Below are 20,845 nucleotides of genomic sequence, written 5' to 3' on the forward strand. Positions count from 1 at the left end.
TGCAGAGCCAATAGAGAGCCAGTGTGGTGTAGTGGCTAAAGTGTTGGACTGGGAGTCGGGAGATCCGGGTTCTAGTCCCCACTCAGCCATGGAAACCCACTGGGTGACTTTGGGCCAGTCACATACTCTCAGCCCAACCTACCTCACAGGGTTGTTGTTGTGAGGATAACATAGAAAGGAGGAGGATTATGTATACCACCTTGGGTTCCTTGGAGGAAAAAAGGTGGGATATAAATGTAATAAATCATCATCATCATCATCAACTAGAAACTGAAAGGAAGAGCAAACTTCCACATTGTGGACCAGTGTGGAGTTTACAAAGAACCAAATAGGGTTTGCATCTCTCTGCGGTTTTATATTTACCTTTCAATGCCTTAATGCTTTTAGTGGTATGCATCAATCGATGGTAATGGCAGTTTCCTTAGTGTGACTGGATTATTATTTTTTTAGTGTGCAATGTGTTAAGGAAACCTAGTTGCATTGGAAAGAGCTGGCAGAAGCAGTCTTCAGCTATTGGTTAAATTCCCCTTTTAATGCTTTTAGTATCTCACATGAAGCGTTGTTCTCTTCCTCCAAGCTCTCTGATTTGTCTGTTCTCTAGGAAAGATTTATGGCAGTGGCAGAAGATGGAAGCGTTTGGGTGGTTTCTGAGAACCTGCTTGAAGCGGCAGGAATTCCAAAAGGAGGGGGAATCTTAGTGACATAGCTGTGAGTGAATTCAAACTATATGCTTCTGGTGTTTGACTTGGCAATCCCCAGGAAGTTTCCTAGCAGGTCACAGCTACACTTCCACTTCCCTCTTAAACTTGGCTATGTGCAAGGCACCAAATTGAAAGAAAACCAGTAGGACACATTGCATGATGCTTCTGCCCTGCATATAGTGATGGTCAAATGTAAGCCAGAAATGGGTACTGTAACTTTTGTCATCTTTTCTATATGGAGTTGTGCAGCTTGGGGAAATGAAATGAAATAAACTCCCCCAAATCTGCCACTTCCTTGCATTTGTTTCCTGAGGCAACATAAGAACAGCCCTGTTGGATCAGACCAAAGACCTATCTAGTCAAGCATCCTGTTTCCAGCAGTGGCCGACCAGTGCCTATGGTAAGCCCACAAGTAAAATGTAATTATAGTAGCGCCCTCCCACTAGTGTTCCACAGAAACTGGCATGCTGCTTCTGATCTTCAGGGTAGCATATAGCCACCGTAACTAGTACACGTTGATAGCCCTATCCCCTATAAATCTGTCTAAGCTCCTTTTAAAGCCATCTAAGTTGGTGGCTCTTACCACATATTGTGATAGCAAATTCCAGAGTTTAATTATGCATTGTTTATCTGTCCTGAATCTCCCACCATTCAGTTTCATTGGATGACCACAGGTTCTCCATATCAACTTTTTCTACACCATTCATAATTTTATACACGATTGTCATGTCCCTATTCCCTGTTTTCTAAAGTACAAAAGCGCAAATGTTGTAATCTTCCTCATAGGGGAGTTCCCTCCTTAGCACCGCAATTAATCGATTAAAAATTATGCTAATCCTGTAAGCCCCAAGCCAATCTGTTTACCATAATAGCTTCATGTCTGTCTTTTGGGAAAGAGGTGAGGATTTTTTTGATGTTTTTTAATGTTATGTATGGCCAATTGAGCTTATAAATTTTATGGATTTCTTCTTAGAAAGAGTTAAACTTGATTTTTTATAGAACTGTTATCCATGTGATTTATATAAGAAACTGCAATCAAAAATAGTGTGGAAGGCTGATTAAGCTGTTTGATGCAGAGGAACAGGCATACGCCTACACATGTACTGTAGGTACTTTGCTTGTGAGGGTTTTGAATTTGAAGCTAAACCAAGTTGTTTATGTAATTATTTATATAATATATACAAAACTAAAAAAATGCAGGTAGGAACATATGTGAATAGTTTCTATTACTGACCATAATGAGGAAAGCAGAACATTCCGAAAAAAACTCTCCACTGGCACTTGCCCAAGATTGTGGCTCACTGCTTCCTAGTTAAAGAAAAGAGTTTGTCAGTACTGAAGGTTCTTCATCGTGGTCTCTGTGCATCACACATATGGGCTCTGCGCCTGCTCATGTTGAGAAACTTCCAAAACCGAAGGGTCGCTTTTGGCAGGAACCCCTACCTGTGGAATCTGCAGAGAGCCCCCATGTGTCCCAGCTGGTACCTTTTGCAGACATTTGTAGTCACTTTGACAATCTGGAGCACTGGTGACTTACACCAGGTCCTAGAGGCTCCTGAGCATCCTGCGGCCTGCACAGTGAGCGTCTGGAGCTTCATTTTATTGGTGGGAAAGCAGGGTATAAAGCATTGAGCAGGGGGTTGGACTCGATGGCCTTGTAGGCCCCTTCCAACTCTGCTATTCTATGATTCTATGATTCTATGAAAAAATAATAAATCTGCTCCTCCAATTTCTATGGAATATGACTATATGTTCAATTGTTTCTTATTTCATCTAGCTTTACTTTAGTGATATGGAGTATTACATTATTAATCCAGGCATAGCTGGAAAAGTGTTAACACCCTCATGTAATAAAAGTTTTATGTTCACATTTAGAGTGGGTGTGCAGTAAAAGCAAAACATACAAACATGCATGGATATGTTATATGCTGTGTGTTTACACAGTTATAAGAAGGGATTAAAAAAAAGCTGGGTGTGCCACACATGATTCAGAGACAAAACTAAACTGTGTAAGTGTGTGTGTGAGGGCAAGGAATAAAATAATGAATTAGAATATAGGAAATAGTGTCCATTAACTAGGGGAAACTTGGAATTTTTGTATGAAATTTCACTTCCAATTTATTGGACTTTTTACACACACACACACACACACACACACACACTGGACTAAGTATGTGGTGTTTGATCCCCTTTTGTCTAATTAGTTATTTAAACTGATGTATGTGTATTGTGTTACATTCTCTATCAAGAAATCTCAAACTCCATAATAAGTTAAGTGATGCAAATTTGGTGGTCTTGAAGTATAAGTTGATTTGGTTCCTGAATGGTTAACTTTTTCTCCCAAAAACTGTTCTGACCTCTTGGGAGAAAAAGTAGGTATAAGTGTAATAAATGGGAATGGGGGCAACCTTTACATAACTGGTTCTTCCACTAAGGACTAGCCTTTTAAAAACATATTTGTTTATTAATGGGCTGCATGGATGAAAGAAGGATGTGTGTAGAAATTGGTGATAGGTATATCATGTTGACAGGACCCTAAGACTACTTGAGGCCTCCATTGGCCATCTTCCAGTCCTCTGTTTTTTAAAAAAGAAGAGTCATCGAATGCAACCAAGCTATAAGCTGGCACCTTACCCCCTGCCGCAGGTTACAAGTGCACAGCCTGGCTGGACCGTTCGGAGACTTTGGCAGAGAGATTGTTTGAGGCTGGAAGATAGAGACGTTGGCTGGCTGGCATTAGGCAGAGAGAGGCTGAAGGAAACCCAGATGTACCTGTAGCTTGGCCCTAAGAGGCTGGGTTGCCACCCAGAGTGTTTTAAGAGTGCATCAGAGTCAAGTAGTTTTGTGGGAGGAGAGGAGGTGGAGGTGGCTGGCAGCGGAGGTTTTTAAAGTAACAGTTACCGAACATGACCAAGCAATAAGCAATACCCCCGGCCACAAGTGCTCAGCCCAGCTGGATCATCGGGAGACTTTGGCAGAGAGAGAGGGAGATTGCCAGCCAGCCGACAGCAAGCCCCGTTAGCAGCAGCAGCAGCAGCTTGCTTCGGAGTGAGGATACATTCAAAAAAGATATTTGAGAGAAGGGATGACTGTATCACACAGAGTATAGCAAAAGGTTCAGAGTACAGCAAAAGCTACAAAAGTGAGAATGAATGAAGTTAATTTCAGATACATTGTCTCACTTGTTCTTATTTCAGTGATTTTAACATTAAGATGTTATGTAGAACAGATTTGTCTTAATTGTGTGCTGTAAAATTAGCTATGTGACCAAGGCTATGTTTGGGTGGGCTAACTCCTGGGGCCAGACATGTTGGTGGGCACGCCCCTTTGGGAACTGACCATGTTGTCTTCCTTTTTGGTTTCCAAAATATGGTCACCCTAATTTTGAATTTGCTTCGCTTTCTTCCTGATAGCTTTTTGAAATGATAATTATTTTCTTTTAAAATTATGCTATACCTTGTATACCTAGCCTTAAATTACACTGAATATAAAATGCTGTATTTTTCCTTCACTTTTTGAGCAATGGTATTTTAGGGGTAGGGTTTGGAATGCTGAAGCTGAGAATGGAACAGTTGTAAGCCCACCAACTTCAGTGGCGTTCTCTTTCCTTCATAGCATTGCTCGGTAGTCTAGTTCTTTAAAGACCCAATTTGTAATACAAAGTTTTCTGAGGAAGTAGCGGTCCCATTGGAAGTTCAGTGCTACATACGTTTCTGCCAGCAATTGCAATTTGAAGATTCTAAACACACACCCCATCATCTACAACTCTGTAAATCATATCTGTTCAGTTGATATGGTTAATACTCATCCTACTCATATTGCAGACAAATAATAGCTTTTCTGGAACTGAGAGTTTATTATTTTATTTGTTAGCTATTTTAAACGAAATGTAAATTGATTTATGAGAAGCATCTTAAAACATAGACTGTTTAGAATGGCTTGTTTGATTAACAAAAATCTAAAGGGGAAAGGTGCTGACGGCAGCAAATGAACAGAGGGAAACAGCTCTCAGAAATGCCTGAATTTATTAAAGATCTATGTATTTCAGAAAATAATGTTTCCTTCCTTGGGACAATTATAGCAATGCAATCATACATCAGAGTTGTCTTTCTGGATGATAGAAAAATTACAAAAATGGGATGAAAAGAATTGCTTAGGAGAGTAAGGTCTTTAGTACCTCCTGATATTCGGAAGGTGCCAACTGTTTAGGCTCCAATTAAAAACCAATCTCTTTAAATGCTTTAGGCTCCAATTAAAGACCCATCTCTTCATCAAGGCCTTCCCTAAGTGAGTGTGCTGCTCAGTTTGTTAATTATGGTATTTTATTGATTTTAACATTTTTATTAATGTTTTATATAAATGTTTTAGCAATTATTATATATTTTAATTGTATTTTACTGTATATTACAATGTATTTTGAAGCATTTAAATTCTCTTCTAAACTTGCTTACAGGTATTTCTTTAAATATGGTGAGTGGTATGTAAAGCATGACAATAATAACAACAATAGTTTATTTCCATCAAGTATCTGTACTTGCTATAAATTTCCTAGTTGCATATTTAAGCTCCAATGTAGGAAGGATTAAGTTCAGTTGTATATGAATGGTGGGGATTAGTTACAAGTAAATGAAGAAACACTGATACAAAGCAATTCTAGTAGCTCGACCTGAAAATCCATTGCACTGATCCTTCTCTTGATGTTTAAGTCATGGTGTCTGCATGACCACAATCTTGACATTGAATTGGGGTGGAAGGGTCTTGCAGATATTCAAATAAGATTCTAAGATTCTAACAGGACTTGTGATGGGCTTCAGCTGGGGCTGCTGGTGGGCGAAAAGGCAGATAAGTTTGATCCTCCATTTTTGAAAATATAGAATTCAGCTGTTACTCAAAAATGTCTCCATCTTGGGTGAAGCACACAGACTGCTTTAGCAGTACAGACAGAGAAAAACTTTTGTTGTTGTTTATTCGTTCAGTCGTTTCCGACTCTTCGTGACTTCATGGACCAGCCCACGCCAGAGCTTTCTGTTGCCACCCCTAGCTCCCCCAAGGTCAAGTCTGTCACCTCCAGAATATCATCCATCCATCTTGCCCTTGGTCGGCCCCTCTTCCTTTTGCCTTCCACTTTCCCTAGCATCAGCCTCTTCTCCAGGGTATCCTGTCTTCTCATTATGTGGCCAAAGTACTTCAGTTTTGCCTTTAATACCATTCCCTCAAGTGAGCAGTCTGGCTTTATTTCCTGGGGTATGGACTGGTTTGATCTTCTTGCAGTCCAAGGCACTCTCAGAATTTTCCTCCAACACCACAGTTCAAAAGCATCTATCTTCCTTCGCTCAGCTTTCCTTATGGTCCAGCTCTCGCAGCCATAGGTTACTACGGGGAATACCATTGCTTTAACTATGCGGACCTTTGTTGTCAGTGTGGTGTCTCTGCTCTTAACTATTTTATCAAGATTTGTCATTGCTCTCCTCCCAAGAAGTAAACGTCTTCTGATTTCCTGGCTGCAGTCAGCATCTGCAGTAATCTTTGCGCCAGAAATACAAAGTCTGTCACTGCCTCCACGTTTTCTCCCTCTATTTGCCAGTTGTCAATCAAGCTGGTTGCCATAATCTTGGTTTTTTTGAGGTTTAACTGCAACCCAGCTTTTGCACTTTCTTCTTTCACCTTTGTCATAAGGCTCCTCAACTCCTCCTCGCTTTCAGTCATCAAAGTGGTGTCATCTGCATATCTGAGATTGTTAATGTTTCTTCCTGCGATTTTAACTCCAGCCTTGGATTCGTCAAGCCCAGCACGTCGCATGATGTGTTCTGCATACAAGTTGAATAGGTAAGGTGTGAGTATACAGCCCTGCCGTACTCCTTTCCCAATCTTAAACCAGTCCGTTGTTCTGTGGTCTGTTCTTACCATTGCTACTTGTTCGTTATACAGATTCCTCAGGAGGCAGACAAGATGACTTGGTATCCCCATACCACCAAGAACTTGCCACAGTTTGTTATGATCCACACAGTCAAAGGCTTTAGAACAGTCAATAAAACAGAAATAGATGTTTTTCTCAAACTCCCTGGCTTTCTCCATTATCCATCGGATATTGGCAATTTGGTCTCTAGTTCCTCTGCCTTTTCTAAACCCAGCTTGTACATCTGGCAATTCTCGCTCCATGAATTGCTGGAGTCTACCTTGCAGGATCTTGAGCATTACCTTGCTGGCATGTGAAATAAGTGCCACTGTCCGATAGTTGGAACATTCTTTAGTGTTTCCCTTTTTTGGTATGGGGATATAAGTTGATTTTTTCCAGTCTGATGGCCATTCTTGTGTTTTCCAAATTTGCTGGCATATGGCATGCATCACCTTGACAGCATCATCTAGACTTTATATTAACAAAGCTGAAGATGATTTTAGATAATGTACTTGGTAAAAAGTCAATATAAGCCAAATTGGGTGCTTTACCTGGTAGTGGTTTTTATAAGAAACTAGTTGGGTACACATTTTAAACATTTTTTTTAAAGGGTTTAATTTTCTATTTTTAAAAAGTGCATGTTTACCTGCATTTTAATGTATTTCATTAATGTTTTTAGATTGCCCCTGAAGAAGCCAACTTGTTTTCTAAAATGTATCAGGCGTTAATAAAATTTTGGTACTTCTGAGAATTGTTTTTCCCTTTCTCATTTTTGTTTAATTAACTATCTAGCAATTGTGTTGCCAGAGTAGTTAAGGCATGGTGCTCATTACTTAGATGTATAAGGTCTAATATTCTTTTAATAATGGAAAATTGCAAGGGATATTGCCACAATCTTGTAAAGCATTTTATTTCACTTTTGTACGTGAAGATTTTGCTTAGACCAGTGGGGCCTGCAACAAAATGGTGCCATGTGGAATGCTTATGTTCACTGTTGTTATATGCCAACCATGTGCTTCTCAACGATACTCCATTGGAATTTGCTGGTTGTTGGAGGCAGAAAGCTTTCTGGCTAGCTGCTTAATTACTGTGGCAGCAAGCACTTCTTACTTTTGAGAAACAGACTGCAGAAAGTGCTGGTTTCCGTAGAACTGTCAGAATCCTTGACTTGTACATAATACTGGTCTGTCAACCTGGTGCTGGTTCAGCAGCATCTTTACATGTGTAGACTTGGCAAGTATTTAAATGCCACATTTTGTGTAATTGGTTGAGTTTCTGAATAGGAAGCTCTTCTTTGTGTTAAAGGGTGTATACAGTAGTGTGGGATTTTATGCTGACATTCCTTTGCCTTTGTCTACTCCCTGCCAGGGTACATTTGTGGAGGTGTTGTTTTGTTGTTGTTAAGGCTCTTGAAAGGACAACAAAGCATTTTGTAATCAGTCTAGGGCCAGGGTGATGTGAGAAGAGCCTTTTGTTTCAGTTGCCTTGTAAAATTAGAATCTAAAAGGTACTTTGTTGTCTGAAGATAAACATTCATGTTCTCATGAGTTTTCTGGATTGAGTCTTTTATTTTCATTTTTCTGTTTTGTGGAGATTCAGGTTATATATATATAGTAGAAATGCTTTAGAATTTGTTCATTTGCTTTTTGTTTTTTATTGTTTGGGCAACTTCAATAATTCAGTTACGTGCGAGCATAAGGCACGTGATTATTTATTCTAAACAATACATTTTCAAATAAGAGTGCCATATGGATATCTGGAGTACCTATGGAGGTTAACCAGATGAGTTAAACACATTGTTGGCCTGCATAATTTATGGTGGTCCACCTTGATAAACCTGGTGTTATTGTCTGCTGCGATATATGGTTGATGGGCCTCCATCCCAACTGAGCCATTTCATCAGCAATGCTGAAAGACCAGTTCCGTTGGTTGGCCGGCCTCCCTCAACTGTCATCTGGTGGCAGCCATCTCTTCAGGTTATAATGGAGGAAGAGATGCGAAGTAAGACCACTCAGTCAGCTCTGCTAAATGATAAACTCCTTTTGGCTCCACTTAACGCTGAATTGTTTCCATCACAGCGTATAAGAACTTTGTAATGTTAATAAATGGTGCCCAAGTTTGTTTTTTTCCTCTCCCCTCCTCTTCCTTTTTCTTTTTGTATCATCTCTTTTAGATTTCAAGTGTGAGGACAGGGACTGTTTTTTGTCTTACTGATCTGTAAGCATCTCTGTAATCTATTTCTGCTGAAGAATGTTTAAATGCATTATGTACACAAATGTTTACATAGTAAGCCACAGATTTGCAGGCCTTGCATTTGTCAGAGTGGTTGCATTGTGGCTCTGACTTAAAATCTTCTGTGCCTATTCCTGTATTTCTGAGCATAAGCAGTAAGGTGGGGATGGGGGGCACAGGCAGAATGCTGGTTAGGAAAGCTGAGACAGAGAAATAAATTGCGGGGAGCATGAAGCTAATAAAGTCAATCTTCTTAATAGGCAGGGCAAGATTGATTTCAGGAACTGTTGTCATTTTCAAACTATATTTTTGCCATCACATGAGTGCCAGTTAGTCATTCTGCCAGTTAGACATTAGACACTAGATTTTGGGCCATCTCTGAACCTTAGCGTCAGCCATGATTCATGAGGAAAAATACTCTGTAGAGGAAGACTCCCCAAACAGATCCCATCAGGAGACCATGGACTTTTCTCTTTGAATAACTTGACCACCAGGTTATTTGAGAGCATGCCTTCTTCCTTATCTGCCTGCCCAGTCACTGAGGTCATCAGATGAGACACTTGTGGTCATTCTATGTGGATCTAAGGTCCATTTTCTGGATCTAATAATTGTTGCTTCTGTCTTTAAGCAGGGATCTAATTTTGTCTTGTGCTAGAGCAAGGGTGTCTGGGGAGACTGGGATGTCCCTAAGATATCTTGCCCCCTGATTAGGCAGCTCCAAGTGGCGGTACTAGTTAGGGGTGGGACATTACTATGGTGTTCCCTCTTAAGAGTCTTCTCCCACATATTGCTTCCCAACCCCTGAAACTGGCAGAGGAAGCTTTTTGCTCAGCGTCCTCTCTGTTTCAGAGACAAATTCAGACAGTTGTTGCAGCCCCAGAACCTCAAAAGGGACTACTATCACCTCTTACCCACCACTGCTGTCTTTCTTCGCCATTTGCTCCTTTATTAATTCTCTTGAGTCGAGTAAGCATATCAAAATAAGGGGAAGAAGGAGATGCCACGGGCAGAGGCATCACCAAGGAGGGTGTCACCAGAGGGGAGGAGAGGAAAGGAGCCCCTTTGAGGTCATCTTTCCAAGGTCCCCACAAAATCTAGAATTACCCCTGGTTTTGGAGCTGAGATTGGGGACTGAGCGCAACATTTTCTCAAATAATAGTCTAAGTAATCTTGGAAGCCCATTTCATAGCACCTTTATATACTTAATTGCTATATTATTAAAATAAACAAATCAAAATATACATTATGTTAATTGTGTGAAAGCTATTAATGTGTGCAGTTTTTTAAAATTGTAATTAAATGCTGTGAGAGTGTGCGTGACCAGGATCAGGGCTGTAACCCTTTCTGCCCGTGTGAATCCCCCCAAGCTGCTCTTAGTTGGAACTCTGCCAGTTGGGAAGGATTAAGTCCCCTCCAACCATGATCCCAAGCCTGCTTCCCCAGCAATAGTTATTTACATTTCAAAAACAGCTTATATGCACTTAAAGTAAGTGTAGTTTGACCCCCACAGAGCTTTTGCTGAGGCCGTTTAACTGGCTTTCTTTTCACATTACTACTGCTACTGAGATTTGATATATTTCTCTTGTTATATTTGGATTGATTCTGGGGTTGGTTGGGGTGGGAAGAGTTAGTTAATTTTGTTGTACAATACTTCATGCATTTTGAATTGAAAAGCATTTTATCAATAATAGTAACAATACTATTATTGGGAATACTGGGAATATTTAAGGGAGTGGCAGTAGCCTAGTTCTTCTCCCTATCGTTCCAGCTGCAGGTAGCAACTCAAAATTTATATCTAATTTTCCTCATTCATATGTGTATTCAGTGGCTTAGGAACCAGAATGGCTGGGTTCCAAACATCTGTTCTGTGAACAAGATAGAGCTCTGTTCACAGAATGGGGCTATCATTCTTCTTCCTTCCTCTGCAGCCTTCTGTACCACCCTGCCACGCCCCCAAATCTGTTCAGGGTTGGAGGATCCTCTGGAGTAGAATAACATGTGAACTTGGGGTTGCAGGAGGTAGGGGTAAATGCCAAAAATCAGGGGGTTACCTCTTGAAGAAGCGGAAATCCTTCCACTTGCGCAACACTGCATTTGGATCCAGTGCAGTATCTCCTCATTGAGTAGAACATCTGTTATTTAGTTGTATTTTGCTGGTTGAAATGATACTATTCCTACAGCTATTGACCTGAAGGAGAGTTTGTTTTATATGTGAAAAAGCTGTAAAATATGTCAGTTGTCCAATGAATACTCATTTGTGTGGGAAAATGTATTGAGAAAGTTGTTAAGTTATAGACATGTTAAGTTTTCATTTATATAACTGATTGTGTGTATTGATTAATTTCTCTATCTTTGTCTTTATTTTTTCTAGGTTTAAAGCAAGTTAACTATTAAAATTTTGGACTGCAAAGCAATGTTAAGATATATATGGATGTGTGGCAAGACGACTACTTCTTAAAATGGATACATTAAGACTTCTACGAAGTCAAGAGTGATTGGACAACAGTGGTTCTTAGAAGAGTTGCACCTCTAGACCATTTAGCATCACATTAAATGATCACAACTGGGATCTCATGCAACCTTTGTATTTTTTGGAGAACCTTCTCCAGAAGAGAGTTATAAATTTAAAAGGCAGAGATGACTGTGTTTTCTTTTGCAGCTTACTAAGAACAAACATATTGTCCAATAATGACCAGCTTGAAGCGGTCCCAGACTGAAAGGGCTGTTGCTACTGGAGTCTCAGATGGAACTCCTAAAATCCATTCAGATGACTTTTACATGAGACGCTTTAGGTCACAAAATGGCAGCTTGGGATCTTCAGTGATGGCTCCAGTTGGCCCTCCACGTAATGATGGGTCTCATCACATTACTTCTACTCCTGGAGTTCCTAAAATGGGGGTTAGGGCAAGGATTGCTGACTGGCCCCCAAGGAAGGAAAACATGAAAGAAAATAGTAGATCAAGTCAAGAAATGGATACATCAAGCTGTTTTGATAGTATGTCTTCAAAAAGTAGTCCTGGGAGTCAGGGGAGCTCTATTAACTTGAATGCTAGTGACTCTGTCATGTTAAAGAGTATCCAAAACACACTTAAAAACAAAACAAGACAATCTGAGAATCTAGATTCTAGGTTTCTCACACCTGATGGCTACCATAGTTCCCCTAGAAAAGCTCTTCGTAGAATAAGACAGCGAAGTAATAGTGACATTACCCTAAGTGAACTTGATATGGATAGCTTTGATGAATGTATCTCACCCAGTTATAAATCTGGACCATCACTACACAGAGAATATGGTAGTACCTCATCAATAGATAAGCAGGGTACTTCAGGGGAAAGTTTTTTTGACTTACTAAAAGATTATAAAGATGAAAAGTCTGACCAGAGAGTCTCAAGCGCCAGCAAGTTCAGCGAACTCCTTATAGCTAGTGGAAGTAAGGGTTCAGGATTTTCTTTGGATGTGATAGATGGACCCATCACTCAGAGGGAAAACCTCCGATTATTTAAAGAAAGGGAGAAACCACTGAAGAGACGTTCAAAATCAGAGACAGGGGATTCTTCCATTTTTCGAAAGCTGCGTAATGCCAAAGGTGAAGGGGATCTTGGGAAGTCTTCAGACCTTGAGGACAGCCGATCAGAAGATAGTGTCAAGCCTTGGACTTGCCCAAAGTGTTTTGCCCATTATGATGTGCAGAGTATATTATTTGATTTAAATGAAGTGGCAGTTAACCGGCACAATGTTATTAAACGAAGGAATACAACAACTGGAGCTTCTGCTGCTGCAGTTGCATCATTAGCTTCTGGACCATTGTCCCATTCTGCAAGTTTTAATTCCCCAATGGGCAGTACAGAAGACCTGAATTCCAAAGGAAGTCTCAATATGGACCAGGGAGATGATAAAAGCAATGATCTTGTAATGAGTTGTCCTTATTTTCGAAATGAGATTGGCGGAGAAGGAGAAAGAAAAATCAGCCTTTCCAAATCTAACTCTGGATCCTTCAGTGGCTGTGAAAGTGCCTCTTTTGAGTCTACTCTTAGCTCTCATTCCACAAATGCAGGAGTGGCTGTGCTTGAAGTACCCAAGGATAATCTGTTGTTACACTTGGACAGAGTGAAAAGATACATTGTTGAACATGTGGATCTTGGTGCATATTATTATCGGAAATTCTTCTATCAGAAAGGTGAGCAGTCATTTACTGCCTTAAACAACGATATTTTGCTATTTACTGAATATTGTCAAACTACTCTCTGTTCATTTTATCATACTAGTTAGAATTCATATCTACAATTAAAAGACATTTTGCAAGTTACTTTTTAATAGTTTTGTGGAGGGGGGCAGAATAGACTCAGTAATTAAGGCAAAACTTTGTAATTCAGCCTTCCCCAACGCCGTACCCTCTGGATGTTTCAGACAATATCTCCCAATGATCCTGACCATTGACTATGCTGGCTGGGCTTGATGGTAATTACAGTCTAAAACATCTAGAAAGCACCAGGTTGGGGTAGGTTATTCTAAAGTGTATGGTCAAGAGTCCAAACCAAGAGAAAAAAGCTGTAGAAATGATGCTGCAAATGTTTTTCAAATTGGGAGGGTGAGCAATCTAGAAATGCTACCAAGCTGTATCTTTGATTGTCTAGTTCACATGCTACATTTGTCCTTGTCAGCGTGTGCCCATGTGTGAACTGGTCCTAAAACCTTTTACTTATTATGAGAATATAAAATGCAGACTCTTCTTTTCTGAGATAATTCTTAAATTCTTCCCCCACCCCCCTCTCTCTTGTAATGCACAAGAACACTGGAACTACTTTGGGGCAGATGAGAACCTTGGTCCTGTAGCTGTCAGTATCAGAAGAGAAAAACCAGAAGAAATCAAAGAAAATGGGTCTCAATACAACTACCGCCTCATTTTCAGAACTAGTGAGGTAAGCAGTGTATGGGAAATATGAGAATAAGGAATGCAAAAATACCTGTTCTACAAACTCTAGGACTTGCTACAAATGTAACTTGAAAGGGGGTACTTTTTCATGTTTTGCATATTCTCTATAATGCACTTATTATTTAATAGTGTTAAATAAATAATTTCAATAATGATGCAAACTACTATTGAGGCATAACAATGGGCATTGAAAACAAGTGATCTGGTATTGTTTTAAATTTAATACTTGCAGATCAAATGGTGCTGTCCCAACATTGGAAGGATGATGGCTTTCAGTTGACAAGTTGTTATGCAAAGTTAGGGATCTTTTGATTGTAATGGCTTATATAAAACTCAGGGAAGGTTTGTTAAAGAAGGCGGGGATTATACAAAATTGTTCTTTGTTTAATACTGGAATTAAGATACAATATTAATGATGTACATTCTATATTATAGTTATAGTTGCTATGTATGTTTGAATTTCCTCTAAATAAAAAAGATCTGACGGGGAAAAATAAGTGTGAAATACTTGGCATGAAGATTTGTCATCCATGTGGCTGATACATTTCTTAAGTAAGAAGAAACATTGGGAAGCAGGGTTATCAAATTTGTCTACTCAGTGTGCATTTAGAAGGCTCAAATTGAACTGGAGCATCTTACAAATTCCAGATTGTTCATTGAAATCTAACCTAAGCAATAAACTAGGTGACATTAGACAAAGCACTCTTCTCAGACCTCTAAGAAAATGTATCCAAATTACTAGTTTTTATATTAGGTTCTAGAATAGGAATTTGGAATAGTGATCAATAAATAATTAGAAGCATCAGAACAATTCCCATGAAAGCACAAAAACATTCCTATTTTTGGTTAGATCAAGACAGTCATCACCTTTTCAGTGTTCTGCTGATAAATTTTCTCAAGAGTAAGGTGCACAAAATTTTGTTTGTTAAAGTAGAACAAGTTTTTACATAATATTCTAGATAAAAGTTTCACACAATATTTTTATCCAATCATTCTCATACTACTAACCCTGGGGCAACATGAGATTTACACTAATATCTAGCAGAAGCCAGATCTGGCTCAAGAGATTTATACAATACAATACAATACACACACATACACACAGCTGCTTCACACATAATGTTAACTAATGGATTGTTGAATTCTCAGTTGTCGTGATGTGCAAAACCAGCTGCGCTAACAAACAATGGTTGTTAACCACGAACAACCCAGAAAGAGAAACCATGGTTTGTTGTTGGGAAATGCAGGCAAGAGTGCTGAAAACACCCATTCTCTCTACATGGCAGTACTACAGTGCTGTAAAGACATTTGGGATACAGGGAGGGAGCAGGTAAAGGAAGAGGGAAACTTAACCTGTAAGGAAGGTACCTGAAAAACCATGATAGAAGCTCATTCTAGAGGGATTGGGCCCTCTCTTTGTACTCACCAGCCTAACTACCGTATTTCTTCGATTGTAAGACGCCATCGATTATAAGACGCACACTAATTTCTGTACCACCAACAGAAAAAAAAACCCCTAAGACACACCTGCGATTCCAAGATGCACCCCATTTTTAGAGATGTTTATATGGGGAAAAAAGTGCGTCTTAGAATCGAAGAAATAGGGTACCTTTAGTGTCAGGCAAGTGAAAAGGGCCTCAGTTGATGACCTCAAAGTGTGGGTAGGATGGTGAGGGAATAAATAAATCACAGTTTTTAATAATGCAATTTTATACTTAAGTTTTCGGGTTGTATCCTAAGGTCTTAAAAGAGTTTACTCATTCATAGTTGCTGAATATATTGTTTGCTTTGCTATATTTCTTGATATTTGCTCATATCATGCAAAGCTTTTGCAATTTCCTTGCTCAATTATTTTAAGCCAAACTTCATTGGACACTTTAATTTCATGCATCCAGCTCAAATACAGTTTAGTGTACAATTGGGACATTTTGTTTGCTAACTGACAACTAAGCTCAAATGCAACAAAGATTAATATTCACCTCATAAATCAGTTCTTGATGATCTTTAGGCTGTTTCATACCTTAAAAAATGCCTATGTTAATATGAAAAAAGGTGTTTTTATTATTACAAGTCCATGGATGGAACTGGCAATATGCACAATATACTTACCCTTCTGCTTGTTCAAGGCAAAAGTAACACTTCCATTAGATTATACACGTTTTCCTAGATAGTAAACCACCCAGAGAGCTTTGACTATGGGGCGGTATAGAAATAATAATAATAATATTAATAATAATAATATCTACATTCAGATGTCACTGTAATCCCTTATGGATTAATCCATGATGTCCCACCACATGAATGGGCTAATAGGTTACAATTCGTAGATTATTAAGCTACTGTGTAATTTCATTCATCCTCCCACCCCTGTCCTGCTGTAGTCCTCCTGCCTAAGCCAGCTGGTATCCCATCTTGCCTTGTGGTATTTAAGCCTCCCACCAAAGCACACAGTTGCCTGTTTAAGCCATTGGCAATACCACAGATGCACATTCAACCCATAAACAATATTGGGTATGCTCCCAATACAGCAGTAGAAGTCCTTCACCCATTCACTATATTGCAGTTGCCCATTTATACCATAGACACTATGGCAATAGCCCATTTAAGCTGTTCCCAATATTGCGGTACCACTGTTTCCATTGCACAGAAAATGTCCATGAGGAGCAGACCAGCAGCAGCAGCAGCAATCTGAACCGCTCTTGCCATGCAAGTCCTTAGGTGAGCAAATTAACCCATGGTGCCCAACAGATGTCACAATAACTCACAATGGGTTAAATAACGGTTACTGCAGATCGCAGGTTATCAGAGGGAGTTTTTTCAGGCAAATTAGCCATGGTTCATTTAAAAATTCCTGACCGACAACACATGGGATATTGTGTCGTCTTAACCCATCGTGGGTGATCATGTTGTCCAAACCCGTCACCGATTGATCTCCATGTAGCAGCATTCACAGCAATCTTTTTGACCGAGGCCCTCTGGCTTACAAAAATGCATCTATTTAAATGTTTTAAAAACCACTAAATGTATTTCATTCTCCTAGTTTATACAAAATACCTCTTGCTTAAAAAGTTTCAAACCTTGATTATCTTCAAATTGTATTTAAAATGTATAACTTCAGAAAGAAGCCACACATGTAATCAATGTATCTCAATAAATTTTTTGGTAGAGAACATATTCAGCGGGACCTTTACTGTTTGTTCTGACTGTTGGCTTCTAAAATATTTTTCAGTGATACAACCATAATATATCATAACAACTTGGATCAAGCATGTCTTAAGGAATGGTTTTCTCCGTAAGAGCTCCTTCATCTTTTTAAGTTCAATAGGGAGGCTCCTACTGTCATGTTGGTTCATAAAGCTAAATTAATGGGGGAAAGCAGCAGGGTCTCCTCAGTTGTGGCCTCCGTCCTGTGGAATTCACTGTTAAAGGAGACTTGTCTAAGCCCCAGTCTACAGGTTTTAAACTCTTCCTTCTTAGGAAATGCTTTAGAAAATTACTACAGTGGGGTAATACTGATTTTAATGTTCTTTCTTAGTCTTCAAATATATAATGTATTTTCTTCTGTAATTTTAATTAAATCTAGATATCTGTTTTTAATTAGTATATTTTGAAACATAAATTGTTCTAAAGTCTGTGATGGTATGTGTATTTAAAATTATATGTACATGTTCTGCTCATGATACCTGGATTGATCTTTAAATTTTTCTGCTGTGATTTTACAAAAGGCACCTACCCATTTTACAAATTTCAAGTCGGTGAAAACAGGACAAAATGCTAGCTTACGGACACTTCAACAAATAGGCTACAGTAAAAAGAATGCTTAACTTGTACTGTCATTCTTGACTGCAATCTGTTTCATAAAGATGGAACATATAACTACTGTAAACATTGAGTTTGAAAAAGTAACATTGTTCTTCTCTTACTGTTGCATTAATTGGAGCTCAGAGGTGAATCAGAACCATTTTGCAGGTTACTGGGGGAGGGGGAAGAAAGTGAATTTATGAGTGACTTGTGCATTTGCTTTTCATACTTCTGTATATGAAGGGAGAAATTGCTGGATCTCCCAGGGGCAACTTGCACATTTTCCCTGAAAGTGCACAAGTCCCTCTTCAGATATTAGCACTAAAAGAAGGTGCACAACTTAGTTTTCCCTTAGAATAGAACATAGGAATCCTCCATGCAGTTCCTCTTTAAGTTACTAACTCTCCCCACATCCCAACACCTTTTATATGTCTTCGTATCTAACTTTTGTTTCCTAGCTTACAACACTAAGAGGTTCAGTTTTGGAAGATGCAGTACCTTCAACTGCAAAGCACTGCACGGCCAGGGGGTTGCCCTTAAAAGAAGTCCTTGAACATGTGGTTCCTGAACTGAATATACATTGCCTCAGGTTGGCCTTCAACACTCCTAAAGTCACAGAACAGCTTATGAAACTTGATGAACAAGGGGTAAGTTCTAAATAACAAACTCCAGTGCTTTAGTGGGCCTTCATTATACTAATAGAACTATGTATGATACACATCATTCATCCTATCTGGAAATTTTGAAGAAGACTACCATGTATCTCTTCATTCTCCAGATTAAGCAACTGGCTTGTCTGAGATCTCAGGAGTTAAAACAAAACAAAAGCACAAATTGGGCCATCAGAGGTGTTAACTGTTCCAGACTGTGCAGCATTTTAAGCATAATAGTGTGCTAAAATGTAAATTAGGGATGTATGGATTTTGTAAAATCCATTCCAACTGTATTTTACAAGTTGCCAGGTGCCTTTTGTCCCATCATCTAATAGAATCAGAATTTGTCCAATTTCATGAATTCGCACAAATTCACACTTGCAAAAATATGCAAATCTCCCAAAATGCACCTTTCCATGCTTTAGCCTGTGGGAGAAATGCACATTTTCAGCTTTGGTTTTATTTTATGTGTTTTTCTATAATGAGGTTTTTGTAAAATACCAGAAAGTGTTTTTTTTTTAATGGTCCGCAGGTCTGTGGAATTTGTGCAATTTAGGAAAAGCTGGTCTGCTGTGGAATCCATGGGTTGGATTTATAGAAATCTGAACTCATTTCATTCTGTTGTGTATTTCTCCAAGCATCCCTAATGTAAATATCTAATTTTGTTTTCAATGGCAGATTATTTTCTTCATAGTGTGCTATAGTGTCCTATTAAATAATAAATCAAATTAAATACAGTGACATTGTACACAATATTTGCAAGGAGTAGCTCCAAATATTTCAATTTCAAGAGCTAAATATGACAGATATATATATATATATATATATATATATATATATCTGTGTGTGTGTGTGTGTGTGTGTGTGTGTGTGTTTGGATTGAAATTGCTTATCTGTATGGATATCCTAATAATAGAGCCCTCAAAATGCCAAATAATGTCAGTTAAACTGGCCCAAACGAATTTTTTTCTGGACAGCTGCAGGAGTTGCAGCATTTTTACATACATATTATATATTAACCATTCTGATCATATTAAATATTGGTTTGATTGCTGCAGTATCTGTATCTCTCTCCATACCTGACAGGGCTTGGTAGTTATTCAAACAGAGGGAACTGTCATTGTAATAAATTTCTTAATCTTCCTAGACACACATTTCTTTAGTATTATTTCATACATGGGGCCAGAAACACTAGTTGTTTCAGCATATTTATAATGGAGCATATTGCAGCTGTAATTGCCACAAAAGTAAGACCTTAAATGTATTTTACAAGCAAAGGGGGTACTAAAGCTATTTATATTTAATTTCACAGAAGTGACAGTTCTCTTCAATGCTAAAGAGATACCAAGAGATGCACTGGTTCATTGCTAAAACTTTTTTTAAAAAATCTGCTAAGTAGACACTGAACTCTGACTGTGCTACTTTTGTTTAATGAAAGTCAGTCCCTCCCCTTGAGAGCTGGTACAATTCTGGGATGATGTCTGGAATGTAATGCAGGATTAAATAAAGCCTTTCAAATGGATGAGTTACATATCATTCCCTTCTGCATTTAGCAAGTAAAAGGTCCTTTAATATCAGTGTTGGCTGAGGAATACATTTTATTGCAGCTGGGACCTCTATCGCCTCAACACATGGGTGGTGTGCATTTGTTTTTGAGAGAGAATCTTCCTATTTTATTACAATATCTCCCACATTCCACTCCCGCGACACACACCATCTCAACTAAACAGAAAACACCTTACTCTCTATCAGCAAATACTCCAACGTGTTCCAAGCAATGCATTTTCCATTAAATTGTTTTCCTATCAAGATTAAAATCTGAAACATATTCCTAATATATTGCACCTTTTCATGCATTTTAATCACAAGCTGCTTTGAGAGCCAGTTTGGGATTTCTTGAGATATGAGAAATCATGTACAGATAATTCATAATTGATAATAAAATGAATAATAACACCATTAGTAGCTCAAACCAGAGTTTGCAAATCTGCTTCTCACTCTGGTTGCAAGCTGTGGAAATCTCATGTCTAGCAAGGTGGCTGGAGAGCGGAGCCACCACTCTCCTCTTGCCCTGCATTGGATACTCAACAGCCTCAGAGTTCAGAGACTGCCAACTATTTGGCTAGGCTTGTGCCCTGAATTGCTTAACTATCTTCACCATGAGCCCCCAACTCGCGGTTTTCTTCATTATGGTTCTAGCTGCTTTGTGTGACAGTGGAACTGACATCATTTTGCAGGGAGAAAGAACTAGTCCGGCTATTCTGCATCCCAAAGTAAGATTACAGGTTCCTTTCTCGTGGTGGAACGGATCCCTATTGCAGCATACCCCAACCAAAGCTTACACTTTCACTGTTCTCTCTCCAGTTTTAATTAATTTTTACATGGAAGTATGGCTAGTTCTTGAACTAATCCGCCATCTTTATTTGGTGACCCACTTTTTAATGTGTAAAGTCAGTCCTGTCATGTCAAGAATTCTTGATTTTGCTTTGACTGATTATTTTGATGGGCTAAGCTACAAAGTTTAATTTCATATGTTTTTCAAACCCAAAGATGATGATAATAAGTTCAAGAAAATATAAGGCAAAGCTAGTCTTGGACAGAATGTTGTACTAAAGATTTTTTAAGTTTG

At 38.9% G+C, this 20,845-nt stretch overlaps 1 protein-coding gene across 6 annotated transcripts in view; it reads left to right on the forward strand.

Moving 5' to 3' along the window:
• SIPA1L1 (signal induced proliferation associated 1 like 1) overlaps positions 1-20,845 on the forward strand; it is a 182,368-nt gene that overhangs the window by 101,052 nt on the left and 60,471 nt on the right. For all 6 annotated transcript variants that reach the window (XM_063117608.1, XM_063117614.1, XM_063117613.1 and 3 more), the window contains 3 exons: positions 11,201-13,006; positions 13,618-13,748; positions 18,022-18,210. In XM_063117608.1, the coding sequence (XP_062973678.1) occupies positions 11,518-13,006; positions 13,618-13,748; positions 18,022-18,210 (1,809 nt within the window). In that variant the 5' untranslated portion in view covers positions 11,201-11,517. The remainder of the gene's footprint in view (positions 1-11,200; positions 13,007-13,617; positions 13,749-18,021; positions 18,211-20,845) is intronic.

Source organism: Elgaria multicarinata, chromosome 2 (genome assembly GCF_023053635.1).
Source record: "Elgaria multicarinata webbii isolate HBS135686 ecotype San Diego chromosome 2, rElgMul1.1.pri, whole genome shotgun sequence".
Lineage (NCBI taxonomy): Eukaryota > Metazoa > Chordata > Lepidosauria > Squamata > Anguidae > Elgaria > Elgaria multicarinata.